The 17,812-nt window shown below is 35.3% G+C and overlaps 1 protein-coding gene across 1 annotated transcript in view; it reads left to right on the top strand.

Moving 5' to 3' along the window:
- Positions 1 to 16,002, top strand: part of Vex (vexed) — a 58,191-nt gene extending 42,189 nt beyond the window's left edge. The window contains exons 3-6 of the mRNA XM_064040674.1: positions 9,217 to 9,411; positions 9,816 to 9,939; positions 13,616 to 13,692; positions 14,412 to 16,002. Coding sequence (XP_063896744.1) covers positions 9,217 to 9,411; positions 9,816 to 9,939; positions 13,616 to 13,692; positions 14,412 to 14,614 — 599 coding nt within the window. The 3' untranslated portion in view covers positions 14,615 to 16,002. The remainder of the gene's footprint in view (positions 1 to 9,216; positions 9,412 to 9,815; positions 9,940 to 13,615; positions 13,693 to 14,411) is intronic.
- The last annotated feature ends 1,810 nt before the right edge of the window (positions 16,003 to 17,812 follow it).

Genomic DNA, 17,812 nt, shown 5'->3' with positions numbered 1-17,812 from the left:
TCCATAGCCAGAGGTTAGGCTTTTGATATTTTATTACTTTTCAAATATCCATATTCATACAAGGTCTTCGACAAGGTCATAACAAAACGGTGTCTGACTAAACTTTGTTCCTAGAAAAATAACCTTTTTATTATATTCCCAACCTTTTTAGTACCCAAAAATTTTAATCCAATGTAGGTATATTCTTAGAAATAAGGTCTTTGCTACGCCAATTTTGATTGACAGTTATAATTTATCATGATTATTTTATTAAGTTTTTTTGGGGCATGTTGTAATCGGTTTTATTTAGCTTAAAATAAAATCTTAAAAATTGGATCCTGAACGGTCCTGAAACTTTTAAATTCCTCAATTAATCACCAATTCTTTGGTGTTGTTTACCTAAAAACGTATCCTTTATTTACTCAACTACGGTTTAAACCTCCTTTCTCAAAGCCCGGCTCCTAATTATTCAAGTTAATTGAAGTTTCGTCGGGACCCCAATCTCGCTCGAAGAGTTATACGCCCTTTCGGACCCTAATTCGTTTCTAAATTAAAAAATACTTGGGAAATTAAACCCTGTTGTATGGCAGGTATATTTGTTGATGTCATTACAAAACATGGCGTTAGTACAAAATGTGGCTACATGTTTTATTTTATGTTTTTGCTTTTCGTGTCATTTTTTTTTTGACATTATTTTGATTGATGATGCATGTTCCATGTTTTTATGATTACACGTATGTGATTGAATATTTTTTTGGTTAATTGCTGGACGTGTACGGTTTAATGTTCATTGGGATATCGTCTGGAATGAAAAATGGGTTAAGCTTGTATGTTAGGTTAATTTATATCACATATATGTTAGATGAATTTGTTATTTGTTGATATTTTTGGCACACATTTTACACCTGTTTGCAAAAATATTTCAATTTTTAACACGCTTATATTAGTTTTATTTGTAACTAACTATGTATGTAAGAAAATCTTGGAATCTTAACTTGACCCACTTTCCGGTCTTCGATTAGGATAAAAATTTACACACGCTCTTGAGTTCTGATGACATTACATGACTATCTAGAAACGAAGCGTGTTTTTCGTTTTTTTAACTATATTTTTAGTAGGTAAATCTGATAATATTTTCAAACATAAAGCCATAGTTCAAAGTTATCACCATAAAATAGTGTAGGCTTAAAGGTTTCCTACCGTTAGCACGTTATGTGTCATGTAGTTTCATGCGGAAATGATTTACTTTGCTCACCGTAGCATCATGCTTTGTTACACTAGGGGCGGCTGTATATACCTACCTACCTTCCTACTCATATTACATAGGTAGGTATTATATTACAGGTCATGATCGCATCATTGTCTTCCTAGTCTAGGTACCTACAATGTTGGTGATAAATATTCAATTAGTTTTTTTTGTGAAGTATCCATCTCCCGAGCCTTTTCCCAGCTATCTTGAGGTCGGCTTCCAGGCTTTTTTGTCAAGTACCTATATTGTTTTTTTTATAGGATAAACTTTGCAACGGTTAATGTATTTTTAACCCCCGACGCAAAAACGACGGGGTGTTATAAGTTTGACGTGTCTGTGTGTGTGTGTGTGTGTGTGTGTGTGTGTGTGTGTGTGTGTGTGTGTGTGTGTGTGTGTGTGTGTATGTGGCATCGTAGCTCCCAAACGGATGATCCGATTGTAATGCGGTTTTTTTTGTTTGAAAGGTATGTCAGTCGGGAGTGTTCTTAGCTATGTTTGGTGGAAATCGGTTCAGGTCTTCAAGGTCATCAGCTCGATTGCTAGATGTGATAGGAATGTTACACGCTCAGTTTACTTGCACGTATATGTGGGATCTGAAATTTGAAACACTAATGTCTTTTGGAACCACTGAGCTGGTCTGCTGTTAGGGCACGAAGGTAGGAGACGTAACCCTGAACTGCCTTTTACTAAACCCATCGAGTTTGGGCTCGTTGAATTTGTCTTGACGAGTTCTCTTCATGTTTCTGATTGATGAGAACCTGATGCTGGAAATGGGATGTGGCGGATGAAACCCTGGAATGCCGGAATTAAACGGATAAACCGATTTATATTTTTGCTGAAAATCTAGAATGTCCAAAGGTGAATCTTTATTGTTTCTTAATCTGTGCAATTCTCCCAGAGCCAGTTTGTCATGAGGATTGTTAAACAGCTTCCTTTGGCCGAGATGGCAAATAGCGACCCCATCTTAAGATAAAATAAATTAAATGAAAGAAGGAAAAATTAAGGAGCTCCTTTAAAAAGCATGAAATAAAATTAAATTATAAATTTAAAAAAACCCCCAACCCAAAAAAAGTACGCAATAATTATGACAAAAGGTTAAAAACGCTAAACCCTATAAAAAGCAAAAAATAACTTTTAACACTACGTAAACTAAATTTTGACGTGTCGGGGGACCGCTTTTTACCTTCATAAATACTTACATAAATCAAATGATACCTACCTAATTACAACATTCGTTTAAAAAAAAAAACACGTGTCTAAAGTAATGAATTAGAGCGGTTCCCCGACACGACAAAATTTAGTTTACGTAGTGTTCAAAGTTATTTTTTGCTTTTTATAGGGTTTAGCGTTTTTAACCTTTTGTCATAATTATTGCGTACTTTTTTTGGGTCGGGGGTTTTTTTTAGATAAATTATTTCCCCCTATTCATACTTTTATAACAGTTCATTTTTATTCCAAGTCCCATTGTTTTTATTCGTCTCGTGGATTCGGGAAAAACGCATCTCATTATAACAATACGAATGTTACAACCCTCTCAGTAAGACGTCATTTCGCCTTTCCTTAACAAAAGCTCTCTTCATAAGCATTAAGTGTAGCTCGTTTAGTTTCAACAAAACATTCCGACAACAAGACAAACATTCTGCCCATTAAGTCGAAACATTCTCTTCTAATTAAAAGGCTTTAATCTTGAGGCCCGAAACGGAACATGCCCAAAGACATCACTTAGCAACACAGACGAACGACTTATCGCTGCGACTTGCGATTTTGTGGAACATAACTTGTTGCCAATTTGTAGTTTCTTGCATATGCTAACTTATAAAGGTGATTGTATCGTTGAACATCCAGACAAACAAACTTGGCTGATTTAAAGACATTATTTCAGTGTTTTAGCTATAAGGCAACTTTTTGTTCTATTATGCAAAATAATTCTCACAGCGTTTTAGTGACAGCTAGACTAAAAAAACCTCAAGAATAATATACGATAAGCTGAATTTTTAAACGGAGACATGCTCAAAGTATATTAAGTTGAAGATAAGAATAAAAATCGCGTAAACCATTCTTTTAAAACAGACCATTATCTCGAACAACAGTTGTCGTACAAAATCCTCGTTGTGTACAATTGCCCGCATGCAACTTTGGACCTTATTTAAATTGCTAATTGTCGAGTGTCGTTTTAATGCAATCTCTTATTCAAATCCTTGTCTGTTCCGTTAGATAAATGGGAAAGCTAATTAAGTACGTGGATTGATGGCAAAGTAGGGAGTAATTTGAACATTTGGATTAAGGGGATTCAAACTTTTTTAGGCGGACTTGAACAGTTACTCACACAATTACAGTTGTCTACAAGCAATTTTATACGTGATTCTGACTTTGTTAACTTCTAACGACGGATACCTAAGGATGTAATGATATTCCTCTGCTCAGTTGATGTACCAACTTATATGGACTGCCAAAATATGTGCCGGCCCAGATTTTTAGCATCTAAAATCTTGTGGTTTATAAAAACTAGGTACTTTACTAAGTTTTAGAGAACTATATACAGTTTTAAGGTAATAATATCCACAGCAAAATCGCATTTATTATGAAATAATACAGTTTTATATTAAGGCGACATACATTCAAAATAACTCGCGAACAAAAAATTATAAGGTACGTGTCATTGCGAGTACTCTGCTAGAGCACAGCACTTTAGTGTTCGCGCTTAGAAGTTGTAATTTCGCGAACAATTGGTGGAATCTCGCATTTTGGTTAAATTAGAACAGAAAGCTTCAACGCAAAGCTACGTTCGATACGAAAGACATTACCAGTGATGAACTCCATGACCTTTAGACCGAGGTGTTACATAGCTTCGGAGAAGTCACCTAATTTCGGACACGGAATTTGGCAAGTCCTCAGAAAGCTACAAATTATTGTGTAACAGAGGTACAACTTAACTTGCTGTAAACCTTGACGAATTAACTAAGTCTGGAGGTAATGTATTTATAGATATACAGAATATTCAGTCATTAATGGATTCATTGTGCTTACACAAACTGTAAAAACAATAAAGACCCAAGTTCATAATTATTGTATTAAACAAAAAATAAAGTGGTTCTACAGGTATTAAGATCTCTGTAGGTCTGTGCTAGTTTTTTGAGAAGTTATTAACTTTTTCTTCATAATTTTAACTTACAAAATACTCATGCATATCAAAAATATTCATGAATCACTATATTTTAAAAAAGATAGCCAAAGTTGCTGTAAAAAACGAATAGGTAGTTAAATTTCCCACGTCTATACATTGATTTACACCGATAAATATTAAAAACATCATTACCATCCTCATAATTAATTATTACTGCATTCGTGTTCATTAATCCTATTGTTAGCACAACCTCATGTATCATTAGTAATATTATATCAATTAATTTGCTAAGCAAACACCTTACTGCGTTAATAGACATTGAAGAGCATAAGCTGTAAACACTATGTCTTAGAGATCAAACACTTGATTATTGATAGATTTCCGAATAATTAATGTAAGTTGTACTTGAGTTATTTGTTGTCTATATGCCAAATGATTGGTCGCATATACTTATTGTTCTTAGAAATCCCATACATATTTGCGATCAAGAAACCCGTAGCACAGTACATACTTTAATTAATATAAAAAAGTACCGTCAAAACACTTCAATTTATAAAGTTGCGTACATAGTACTTCCATAATGACGAGAATTTTCATATAGAAAGGAACATATTAGGAACACATAGGTATAATTTATTTTTACTGTTTTCATGCATCGTGCCTGCCTACGCCTATCTTCAGTTTTGAACAACTCTGTCCTCTATAAGCAAAAAAAAACTTTGGATTTGCAGTCCATAAATATCTGACTTATCAACCTCCAATAATGTTCCAAATAACTCAAAGCAAACAAAGACACATATCTTGGGAACAATAAACTAATACTGATAGGTAATATCCGATAGCCGAGTGAATCTAGAGCCAATAATAGTAACAGGATCGGATAGCATTGTAGCATTGTAGACGAATGGGTCCTTTGTCCAGTGTTGATGGAGTGAGATGATAAAATTACGAACAAGACAAGGTACATTATGGAATAGATGGTGTTTAGTGATTAGTTACCATTAGCTTTAACGGCAAAGGCTTTTTAGTTTGTTTGAGTTAATCTTACATTTTTGCTGTTAAAGTTTGGTTAAAATCAATATAGACGATTGGAGATCCAAAATTTCTGATGTCTTGTCCTGGGAGATGGTCAAGTAGTTAAGAAAAGGTGTTTAAACTGATCTTATAGCTTTCATATGGATAGCGTTTCTGTTGATAATTTAACAAAGTTAACAAGTAAATCTAGTTATCAAAATCACCAACGTTAAAATTGTTAACAAAAATATACATCAAGCAAAGACACGAAGTAAAATGTTCCACCCGAAGCCAAATACGACACTCTAAACGTTACTTCCAATTTACATCGAATTGAAGCAAAGCAATAAATCGCTCCTGAAACCTAGGCCACGAAATTGAGTAATCGAAAATGCAGTCCAAACGACCGACTCAGGTATTCCGTCGTCTACCAATGTCAATAAATTCGCAATAGACACCCGCCGACGTAGTCCCACTCGTTCATGATAAATAGCCTCTTAAGGCCATTTTATAGGCCATTACCCCGCTCCGTACTCGTGTTCGAACATTCTAGAGCCTCGTAACGACATTTTTGAATATATTGCTTATTTAATAATGTAAAATTGTTTTATGACGATAAATCTTTGTTGTGATTTGTGAGTTCAAGTCAAGGGCCTACTCAATGGCGCAGCAAATTGGTGCTTTACGTGGCCTGAGTATCAAATGGGAGCCTTAAAGCTTGTTATATAGCTCCTAATTTATTGCTTGGCTGTATTGGTAAAGCCTTTTACCGTGCAATCACTCGATTTAAAGGAGTTATTTGATGTTCTGTCTAAGTGGGTGATTCGTACCATTTCAATGACTTGCAATTGAAAGAAAGTCATTATGAACCTACACTTAATACCTACCATAAATATGTAAATAGGAATACTATTTTGCGGTTCAAGTAAAGTAAAAAAAAGAAAAATATTTCACAGGTTCCAGTTTCTTAAAAGTAAACTAAAACCCCAGTCTAGACGAAGTCGTTGAGAAACCCGAGTGCTAAGTTCCAACTTTGCAAGTCGACGCGTCGACTCGATTCGGTAACGACTGCAAGTGACTTACTGTAAGCCACTGTACGGTGCACTATACACAATACAGTACAGTATATAGTACACTGTTAACCACAGTGTGTGGTGTTAAAGTTGTCGGAAACAGGTGTCCGACAGGAATCCTGTTCAATTGTTATTTCGTTCTAATGTTGTTCGTGTCTTTGGTTTGTTGTTTATTTAGTTTGGTGGAGTTGTCAATTGTGTTTTGTTACTGGTAATTTGTACTAAGTACAGTTATTTAGTGCTAGGATTCATTGGTTGAGACTTGACTTCTGTACCTATAAATTATTATGCAGTACAGTGCAATACTTGGTTCTCAACGGAGCGTCTAGACTGACAGAAAGACTGGATTATAATGAGTGATAACAGACTTTGTTTTCAAACATCTTGTGAGAGAAACATAGTTACAGCTTCTTCTTTATTTCTTTTAACAATCTAACTAATACTTAATCCATTACTTCCAATAACCCCAAAATATCCGATACAGCATGACAAACCACCATAATCAATTGTACACAGCTACCAAACCCTCGAGGCAAATATACCGACTATTTCCAAGCCATGGGTTTCACTCAATAGCCCCCGGCTCTTTGTCAAATTGCCTGTCCCAATGATTTTTGGCCACCATAAATAAAACCTGGTATATTGTATGGGAAATATTCAGCTAAATCGTGGTTCTACTTGAATCCATTTTTCTCAAAAAAGGTGTAATTCAATTGATAGCACTGTTTTTACGGATTCTTTCATTTAAATAGGTTCTGTTTTCGTGGTTATGAGGAAACCATTATCCTGTGTACCGCTATGTACAGAAAAAATAAATAGGTGCCTCTGTACTTAATCCTTTTCAACCGACTTCCCAAAAAGGAGGAGGTGCTCAATTCGTCGGGATCTTTTTTTATTCCTATCTGTTGATTTCGAAGTTCAAAACTAAGAAAAAAGCAGATACTTATGAGACATTTACTTCTTATATTATGTACCAAAAGTTTCCACAGCTGAAATCGGCTGAAATCGGTTGAATAGCAATTTTTTCAGGCATAAGCTAAACGTTTCACCACTGCGCATTTGTAGAGCACTTTCGATAGCTTACTTTGATATTTCAATACTAATATGTCAAACGAAAATATTTGGCTTTTATAAATGTGGTTTTATTTGTACACTGAAAATAATATTATTTGAGTTTGATGTATTGGTTTAAAAAGTTATTTTATTGAGTAACACTTTGATTTGATTAGCTTTGATTGTCATGTTTTATTTTTTTGTGAAAAGTATGCTTTTGTTTATCTATGGATCAAGTGCTTTTAGTTTTATTTTAACTAACACAAATATAAACCATCTTATTATAGTAACTATTAAATAATCTGTGATATTATTTTAATTTCAGTTTCTCTCAAAGAAAATTCATCTATTTCCTCTCTATAATAAATTCCAATTCTACTTAATTCAAATCCTGTAGTTAATGAACAAAGCAAAACATTATTTACCGTTAGTGATAAATGAAGGCAACTTAATAAGCTTTACTTATAAATAACGTAAGCTCTAGTGGCCTAGTACCGAGGTCATCGACCCGTGAAGGTGTCGACGCGTGCAAATTAACGTAGTCGGTATATATAAATCTTCTAGCGTTACTACGGATACCTAGTAGACTTTGTGTAGAAATTGTTTTAGTAGTAAATTAATACTTATGTGGGTGAGACTACTGGACTACTTCTATGTAGTTTGTCAAATAGATTTGTAGGTGCTTGAATGTTTGAATAATTGTACACTAAGCATCTAAATGAATGTCAGATTGTTTCCATATAACATCGCTAAGGCTGTAAAAATTGGGGATTTTTTAATTGAAATATATACATTATCATAGTCAATATATACACGTATTATACCTATGTTGGATAGGTATGAAAATTTGCGTGAAAAGCAGGTAGTCTATCGGTAAGTAGTTCAAAAGTTAGCGTCGAGCTCAGGTGCGTTTTAGTGAAGTTCGGATTTCATTTTAAGTTCGCAATATTTTCGTTTTAATTACTGGGTGAAAATTTATTGACTCTTATCGATTGGTCGCAAAGCTGAATGGTCAAAATACCTATTATGTTGGAGTGTTGTAAACATAATTAAGGATTTAATTTATGTATTAATTGGAATTCCAATGCAATTAACTCTTTCCGATGAGCAATAGGTTGGTGGTAGAATGAAAAGATAAATAAAATAACAGTTAGGTACTTAATCGACTGAATCATTATTTTATTTGTTGAAAATGTATTTGCTTGAAAAGTTATATAAGCAAAATTGTTTAATGCCTCCTCCAATGGAGTTGGATATCGTATACGTATTTTTATACTATAATTTAACCAGACTAAACAGTTTTTTTACTAGTTCATTAAATCATTTTATTCGGTCCTATACTAGATAAATACCTGATCGTAGATACTTGTATACTTTCATTCATGTTCATACAAAATTCACTGTCGGCCGACTAAAAGTTTCTGATGTGCGCGTTAAATGGCCAACTGAAGGTCTCTGCACACAGCGGGCGCGACGGGGCGGGACGGGACGGCGACGCGACACAATGTACTAGATCGTCGCGTCACGTCGCGTCGAGCGGGACGGCTCTGTGTGGCGGCCTCCGTAATATCTAGTACATTACAACTGCTCAGTGTCGCATCGCCGTCCCGTCCCGCCGCGCCGCGCCCGCTGTGTGCAGAGACCTTTAAGAATTGCAAAGTTTTTTCCGAACTGTACATATTTTGTTTTGCAGATTATTAAAATTATATCCTCTTCCTCCATAGTAATAGACTGCGTGGTCTCCGGCTGGGGTCCGTGGTCGGAGTGCGACACGAATTGCGGCTCCGGCAGCATGGTGCGCAGTCGTCGAGTCGCGCAGGCGCCGGCGCATGGCGGGAAGCACTGCCCCTCGTTGGTGCAGAGACGAGCCTGTCAGGAGCATAGGGGGTGTTCGGCTGATAGTGATGTTCCGTTACGAGGTAAGAAAATAAAACACGTTCTTATTAACCGAGTTTTTAGAAAGAAGGTTCTGAATTCCCTATACCTAAGTTTATGTTTTGTTTTAGTTTGTTGTTTGTCCGAGTTCTGTGCGTTGGAAAAATCAAGAGATATTTTAATTCTATAGTTCATGAAAGCCTCGTTAAAGTTTTAATTGTTTGTTAGTTTTGTTGAGATAATAATTGAATATTTAACTGGTCAAGAATTGAGAGGATATTCTTGTGTTCCAATTTATGACAACGTTTCGAAACGTTTTGCCTCGAAAACGTTGCTATTAGGTAGACCTTTACATGTATCTGGATATCAAATATATTAACCTTAGACTTAACTGCCTTAAAGCAAAAAATAACCATCTGTATTTTATTAATGAACTGTTTTTTTCTAGATGAGACAGCAATGCTCCTGCCAGGCGGCCTCTCAGTGAGCCGCCACTCCAACGACACGGTGGACATCCGCAAGAACCTGCGACTGCGCAACCCTGACGACCCGGAGTCCAACTCGCATAGAGAGTAAGTACATTAAGCACACATGCATATAAATAAACATTATGTTCGTATCGTAACACCTCGGTATTTCTGCCGACTTTGAGCTACCAACTTCTAAAGCGATGTACCTACCGACTACCGAAAAGATTTTTTCAGTGTTTTTAGAAGTTGTCTGAACTGTCCATTACCATCATAATTCAATTTTATCAGTCAACCAAATGCATAATAGAAAAGTACCTAGTTGTTTCTTGTGGTTACATCCGTATCCTAAGGGAAAAATTTAGATAAAAAGTAACCTGTAAAGCTTGGGTTTCCTAGGAAAGCGGTGCCGTCATATAGCGGCCGTCTTATTACGGACGCAAATAGACGGTCGTCTTTACGGTGATTACATGTGGAAAGTTCCACGGCCGTTTTAACACACCGTCATGAACTTTTTGTTAGTTGTATCATACTTAATAACCTGTTTTAATTAAAATTTCTCAAATTTCACAACACCAATTCTGTTTTATTTGACTTTTCTATAATCTTTACTTTTTATGTTAGATATTGCCTTCGTGGTTTCGAACGAAATCTATTAAAATTTCGTAGTCCTCGCTGCTCCAAGAGTTGTAACAAATTTTTGACGTTGTTCCGAAAAAAAAAACACAAATACGTATTAAAAAAGCTTCACCGCTTTCAATAAAACGTTCACCAAACTATCTGACACCGTCAAGACGGCCGTCATGCAAATGGCGGCACCGCTTTTTGAAGTTACGGCGTCAGTTACCGCTCTCTAGGAAACCGCCCCATTTTGTTTACATAGACAACGTTCTGGTGATGTCTTTCACCGCTGTATTACGGTCGCTATATGACGGCACCGCTTTCCTAGGAAACCAAAGCTTAACGGACTATAACAATCCCTTCATGTCTAAACCAAATATTATGGATATAACCATATTACCGCGAAAGAAATACACAAAAATAACATGAATAAAACAAATATTTCTCATTGAGTCTATGTTATCTACTTTTTCATTACACAAATAAATGGCTTTGTGACCCGATGAATACAACTCAAATGTTTGTCAAATAGCAAAAGGATCAATGGCAGATTAAAAGGTCAAAGCTAAACAACACATTACGGTTTTTAGAATTTATCTATATTTATACCCTTTGGGCATTATTAGAGCGAATAATTCGTGTCATGAAAACGACCAGATAAAATAAATTAAAAGGGTAAGTTGTAAGCAAAACATTGTTTATTTTTAAAGGACAATGCTCAAAAAAACCCAAGCCCGGCGCAAACGACAAGTAACTCAAATTATAGGTAATAATAAGTAATGAAATACTGCATAGGAGGCATCATCGAAATCAATGGCTAAATGTATGAAATTGCTATTTGATTTTTGAAAGGGGTAACATGAGCAGCTGGGGCTTATAGTTTAATTAAAGTGCTATCTGAAACAACAAACAAGTAATATGGCAAGTAATAAGCTTCTCCAAAAAGATAAATCAATACCGAAGTACAGGCTGCAGCGCCTACGTCATCGCGTCATGAGCGTTTTACATTACTTAGGGTGGGCTAGACATGAGGAACAGTTCGCGCATCCCGCAACATTTTTGGATCTCGTCGTGTTAGAAATAAAGAATCGATGATTTTTAAGCGTTATTATTAAAATGAAAAGTACCTACATTCATATCCTGTTTTAGTTCTATCATCCTATTATATAGTAAAAGAAGGTAGAATAGTGGAGAAGTTGCTATAAACATGTCATTATGTACACTCTTAAACCACAACTGTATCTGTTTGATGTTCCTTTTACCTCTAAAATCTTGAGTAGCAATGTACCGCAGATGTTAAAATTAAAATAGCAATTTCACACATATAGCCACTGATTTCGATAATGCCCCCTATGTAATATTTAATTACTTATTTTTACCTATATTTTGAGTTACATTTCTTTTGCGCCGGGCCTGGGTTTTTTTCTCATACTTCATGAGCATTGTCCTTTGAGGGAAATTATTTCGTTCCAAAATCATTTTTAAATCGTTTCGTTCGGAATCGGTTTTGTGTGCTTTTTTGAAATCAATTTTTATTTTTATCTTACAGTGAATTAAATCCAATGTTTTATATTTTTTACTAACAGTTGTTTTTTGTCGGAATGGGAATCGTAAAAATACGAAGCTACATTTGCTGGCCAATGTGTACGCAAATTTTTAATATTTTTTTACGATATTACTTTTTTATTTACATCAGAAAGTTATCATCAGAAAAAGTCGTGGTGGCCTAGTGGGCAAAGAACCGACCTCTCGAGTATGAGGGCGCGGGTTCGATTCCAGGTCAGGCAAGTACCAATGCAACTTTTCTAAGTTTGTATGTACTTTCTAAGTATATCTTAGACACCAATGACTGTGTTTCGGATGGCACGTTAAACCGTAGGTCCCGGCTGTCATTGAACATCCTTGGCAGTCGTTACGGGTAGTCAGAAGCCAGTAAGTCTGACACCAGTCTAACCAAGGGGTATCGGGTTGCCCGGGTAACTGGGTTGAGGAGGTCAGATAGGCAGTCGCTTCTTGTAAAGCACTGGTACTCAGCCGAATCCGGTTAGACTGGAAGCCGACCCCAACATAGTTTGGGAAAAAGGCTCGGAGGATGGATTTACATCAGAAAGTTTAGTTATTAAAAAAAACACACGTTCGTACGTCTTCAATCTGAATACATAGGTAACTAGTAGGAAGTTTCGTCATACACAACTGAAACTGATGGAAACGTCAAGCATAACATGTATGTACAATAGTACATACATGTTATGAGAGAATACTCTTAATTTGAACACTCTAACATATACCAGACAATTTTAACCCATCAGTGTGTCAATACCTCCTCAGTATAAGACAATTACACTGTCGTGCAACAATACCGGGGCAGTGTTGGTCACTTCCAGACACTGGCGGTCGATATATCTGCACTGTTGACATGACAGGAAATGAGAGCTCGGTGATACACATCAAGTATTGAATAGATTTGTATTCAGATATGTTTAATTTGGTTTATGTTGGAGGATAGGTTTATATTACATCTTTAACCTGATGCAAAAATAAGGGTGTTATAGTTTGATCGCTATGTGTATTGTTTTCGTCTGTGGCACCGTAGATCATAAGATCGATTTATATAGTATTCGAAAGGCGATCTTTTAAAGTGAAAACTATAAGAACTTCTAATTTTTGGAAAAAACTTTCGAAAGGTAAATAGAAAAAGTTTTTCATCTTTCAAAAAGTTAGCTAGGTTCCTACTATTTCGTAGGATATTTTTGTTCAAACTGGTAGGTTACTGAGATTGTTATTCTTCAAACCAACTCAACTGTGAATGAATAAGAAAACAAAAGTATATTTTTATTAATAGACCAGTAAGCGAATTGTAGCAAACTGTTATTATTTTACTATTGTTTTATAAATAGGCAGCATATTTCAGGAAACATTTAGGAAAATTTATGAATTTAACCGAGTACCAAACATAAAAAATATCGGATACAATCTCAAAAATATCCGAATCAATTTCCGAAACGTTAAGCGTCGGCATTAACATTTTGAGTCGAGTATAATCTTCTCAAAGCGATCCACAGGCTAATTTCCTGTGCGGAATCGGACCGATATTTTTCCGTTAAGTCCAATAAATTTGTTATTTTCTACCCTTATGTTTCATTTTCATTCTTTTGTACAGATACTGTGCCCAGTTCGAGGTCACCAAGGTGTCGAAGGCTTGCCACACGGATTCCGACTATAAGGCCTTGAGAGAAGGTATGTATTTCTTTGTTACAAGTTAAATATAAAATTTCAAAGTACGAAACCAATCTGGAATTTCCTGCTGTGTTGTATAGCGGTTGTAAAAGTTTCTCTCGAGTGCAATTTTGTCTTCAACTATTGAATTAATAAGCGGCCCGGTTTGTTGGTCCTTGTAAAGAAGGAAATTGCTGTGGTACAGTCCTATTAAAATAAAAGTGTCTATGCTTTTACACTTTTAAGAATAAGTTTTCGCTTTACTATCCGTAAACATTAGTTATCTAATGGAAAGAAAATCACATCTTTAATCGTTGAGAGGGGCTGATTCTTTATGAAAAAGGGAATTGACGTTGATGCAATATATTTTGGATTCACATAGCATCCAAAGGGGAAAACCGGAACCAAATACAGCCATATTATACCAGGCTCCCTATATTGCATCAACTTCACCTGTCAATCTGTCACACACACACACTCACACGCTTACGTTTAAGTCTGCTCACCCACGTCAGAATTTTTGTAGGACCGATAAATTGTACCAATTTTGTGTAGGAAGCTCCAACTAGGATTTTCTGACCGACTTTTTAAAAGACGTGTTACTTACTTGATATTTATATCAGTGTGTTCTATTTTTCTCCTACAAAAAATCGGACAAAAACACGTCCGATAATTCATCGGTGACCGATTTTTTGCCAACTTTATAATTATGTAGTTTCATTACCCATTTCCATTGTCAGGTGCGACGGTCTGCGTTCTTTGCGAAACGGCGGCTCTGCGACGAGACTTAAAATGGCGGTGCAGTGGTCACGGCGTGCCCGGTCATGCGACCCGGTTCTATGCCCTCGTGGCTCCTCATTGTCACGGCAAATGGGTGAAAGCAGCTCAGAACCCGGATAAGAGGAGCGACTGCTGCGTAAACCCTAATTTTATTTTTGTTTAGGTAAGAATTGTTTGTTTGCAGATGTAAGGATGAAGAGCGCTTTCGCACTACGATTTTTTGACGCCAATTGCGAGACTAAACAATTGCTAAGTTTTGCCAAACTATTATGATATTATGTGCGGTTGAATCCCCTAGCGTGAAAGCTCTCTAAAGTAAACTGGTTTCGGATTTTGCAAGTTAAAGAGTGTTGATAAGAGTGACTTGATCTGATAACCAATGGATGGAGTATACCTATACCTAAGTTTTGCGCATACCTACCTATAAACATATTTCTCTTTTAAAGAACTTTTTGAGAAATAAATTATCACCATATGTAATTGTGCTACAAACAATACACAATGTTAGCTGGTCAACTATACTCTACAATTAAAGTCCAATTTTGCGTTTTTCACAGCATTCAATTCGTATATTTTTTTAAAACAAATCAACAGTCCATTGGTTAACAGATTGTTCGTAAACCGTTTAGCTCGAATTTGTCTTTTTTTTCGGATTAAGTTAGTATGATTGTTTTTAAAAATAGCGCTGTTTAATACGGTTTTATCAATAAGCGGAACAACCTCGAATAATAATGTATTGAATTGCATTTATTAATTTTAAGTAATATGACGGATGTTAAGAGTACCCACTGCAAACTTTTAGTCGGCCGATAGTTTGTTTGAGCTCATAAATCAGTATGAAGATGAATGGTAGTACGCACATTACAAAGATCAGATATTTAGCTGGTATCAGACCGACTGAAAACTTTGATTGGAATCTAGATTTTCTTTAAAAAAAATGGCCAACCATCGGGTCAACCTGTTTAGTTTGCATTGTGCGGGTATTCTAATGGAAATAAACACCATCGCATTTAATAAGACTTGTAAGCTCAATAATTATGTAAATAAAATAACTTCTAGGTTCTAGTACATTACTTTTTGAACTTCTGTCTCAACGCAACCCTGCCTTTACACTTTTGATTTGCTTCCGTAAAAATTACGTAAGTAACTTCTGTAAGTCGTAATAAGTTCTGAGACATTACTGTAAGTGACTTACAAAGGAGTTTTACATTTATAAATGTATCGTAAGTTAATTACATAAGCTACTTATGTGAGTATAAGTTACAAGTGAAAAGGCGGGGTAACGAAAGTCCCGGGTTCAAATATGTTCGATACTGTTTGAACAGAAACGTATAATTTTTCAATTTGCTTTTTTTGCAATTTTATGAAGGCATTTTTTTATGTTTATGATATTTAAGAGTTAGTTAGTTTCTTCAATAATTTTGTAACTTCTAGCAGGTAATAACTAATAGTTTTGATAATAATACTACTTAATAAATAAAAATAGTTTGTGAATACATATCTTGACGACTTATGTACATAATAATGTTAAATAAACTCATTATGAAGTGATATTTTGTTTTATTTTAATGTTTTTAGTGGAGTCTGTATGTGGGAGCACGTCTTATGTGTATAATGAATACTTTGAATGATTTGAATGATGAGTGCTTTGCATCTTATTACGAGTTTACCCCTTTTGTTAGAATAGGTACATATTTAGATAGAAGTGTAGATTTAAGTAGGTACAGAGAGCTGACTAAATGAAACTTATTATTTAAGAAATATTACGTAGGGCATGATTTCAAGAAACTAAGTTTCCGTATAAACTTACTTTATTAGTAACTTTAAATAAGAACTAGAATTAGAAAAAAACAACTAACATTTTCTTTAGTATTATAGTTGTTGCAATGTTATAAATCTACCAGATAAAGATGAGATAATAATAATAACAACATGAAAAGAAACTACAACTATTTCCTACTTCCAAAACAAAATACAATAGTTCCCCATTATTTACTATACATAACAATTTTCCCCTCTATCCTTCGGCATTTTAAACCCAAGCAAGAACAAGTCGGTAATAATATTGAGCCGAAAACAATAAAAAAAGGGTTCTCTCAATAGAACCTCTTAAGACTGGCAGATTTGTTCAGTAAATGGATCACGGTAAGTAAGGGATTTTCGGGTTCTGAAAATGTTGAAAAATACCTATCTGCTCAGATTTTAGTAATATTTTTCCTGTTTTCGGTTTTAAAAGGAAATTTTCCCTTTGGTGTTGTGGTTAGAAGGGTGATGCTGATTTGAAGGGTGTGACTTCGATATCTAGATGGTGTTGCTAGGTTTTAGCTGAAAGTAAGTATGGTATTTGTCTGAAAAATTATGCTGTGGATATGTGTAAGTATTAAAACAAGACGCACGTAATATTTGCACTATGGTTGTTCCTTCAAGACTTATTAGAGAAAGCACAGATTTATCAGCATATAAGATTTGTTTTTAACTCTAAGTTAACCGCTTTTACTCACATAATCACAAATAGGTACAGCAAATTCGACTTACAGTACAAACGCGAAAGTTTCTATGTTTGGAAGTTTGTTCCTCTTTCACGCAAAACTACCGACTGTATTGTAAATTGTAATGAAACTTGGCAGTGGTACAGTTTATATCAGAATTACATACAGGTACGCTTACGGTACGATAGTTGTCATCAATGCACGAGAAGATTCCTCAGTACGCGGCTTCGCGAACAGAAGATAGTTGAAGAATAATTTCTCTCTCACTTTAATATTATCAGAACAAAAGGCCAATAAATTTCTCGTTTCCTGAATAGAAAGCAATTACTTTGAGTGGGCACTTGTGTTCACGCACCACTTAACTATTGTATTACGATGCCAAATACTTATTTATATATGAACAAATTGATCAAATAGATTATCTCTACGCTGCTATAGGGTAAACTCGTTAGAGTTGGCCATAGTTTTATCTAGACATAATAAAAAAAAGAAAAAGTGTTGTTACAATCAGTCTTTTATTCTTATCATAATTAACAGTTATTAGTCTTGTAAAAATCAACGACAAATATTTTTTTATAATTCGAAAACATATTAAAAAACAATTTCTAAAAAAAAATAGAATTGGCCATCTCTCCCGGGGTATCAGGGTAAGTTGGCCATAGCTATACGGGATAGATGACCAGTACTTGACTTCCCTTTTCCCTTTCCCTTGTCCTGAAATTCGGCTCCTTTAGCTTCTTTTTTCTTCTTCTGTCCACATTTGGAGCACATATCATCAAACTCGGTACAGTTTTCATGATGACCTGTCACAAATAAGACACTGGAGCCAATCTTCCACAAGACGAGTCTTATAATAATTTTCTCCGCTTCCA

Source organism: Helicoverpa armigera, chromosome 22, assembly GCF_030705265.1.
Source record: "Helicoverpa armigera isolate CAAS_96S chromosome 22, ASM3070526v1, whole genome shotgun sequence".
NCBI classification, from domain to species: domain Eukaryota; kingdom Metazoa; phylum Arthropoda; class Insecta; order Lepidoptera; family Noctuidae; genus Helicoverpa; species Helicoverpa armigera.
This window is presented reverse-complemented; position numbering and strand designations above follow the sequence as displayed.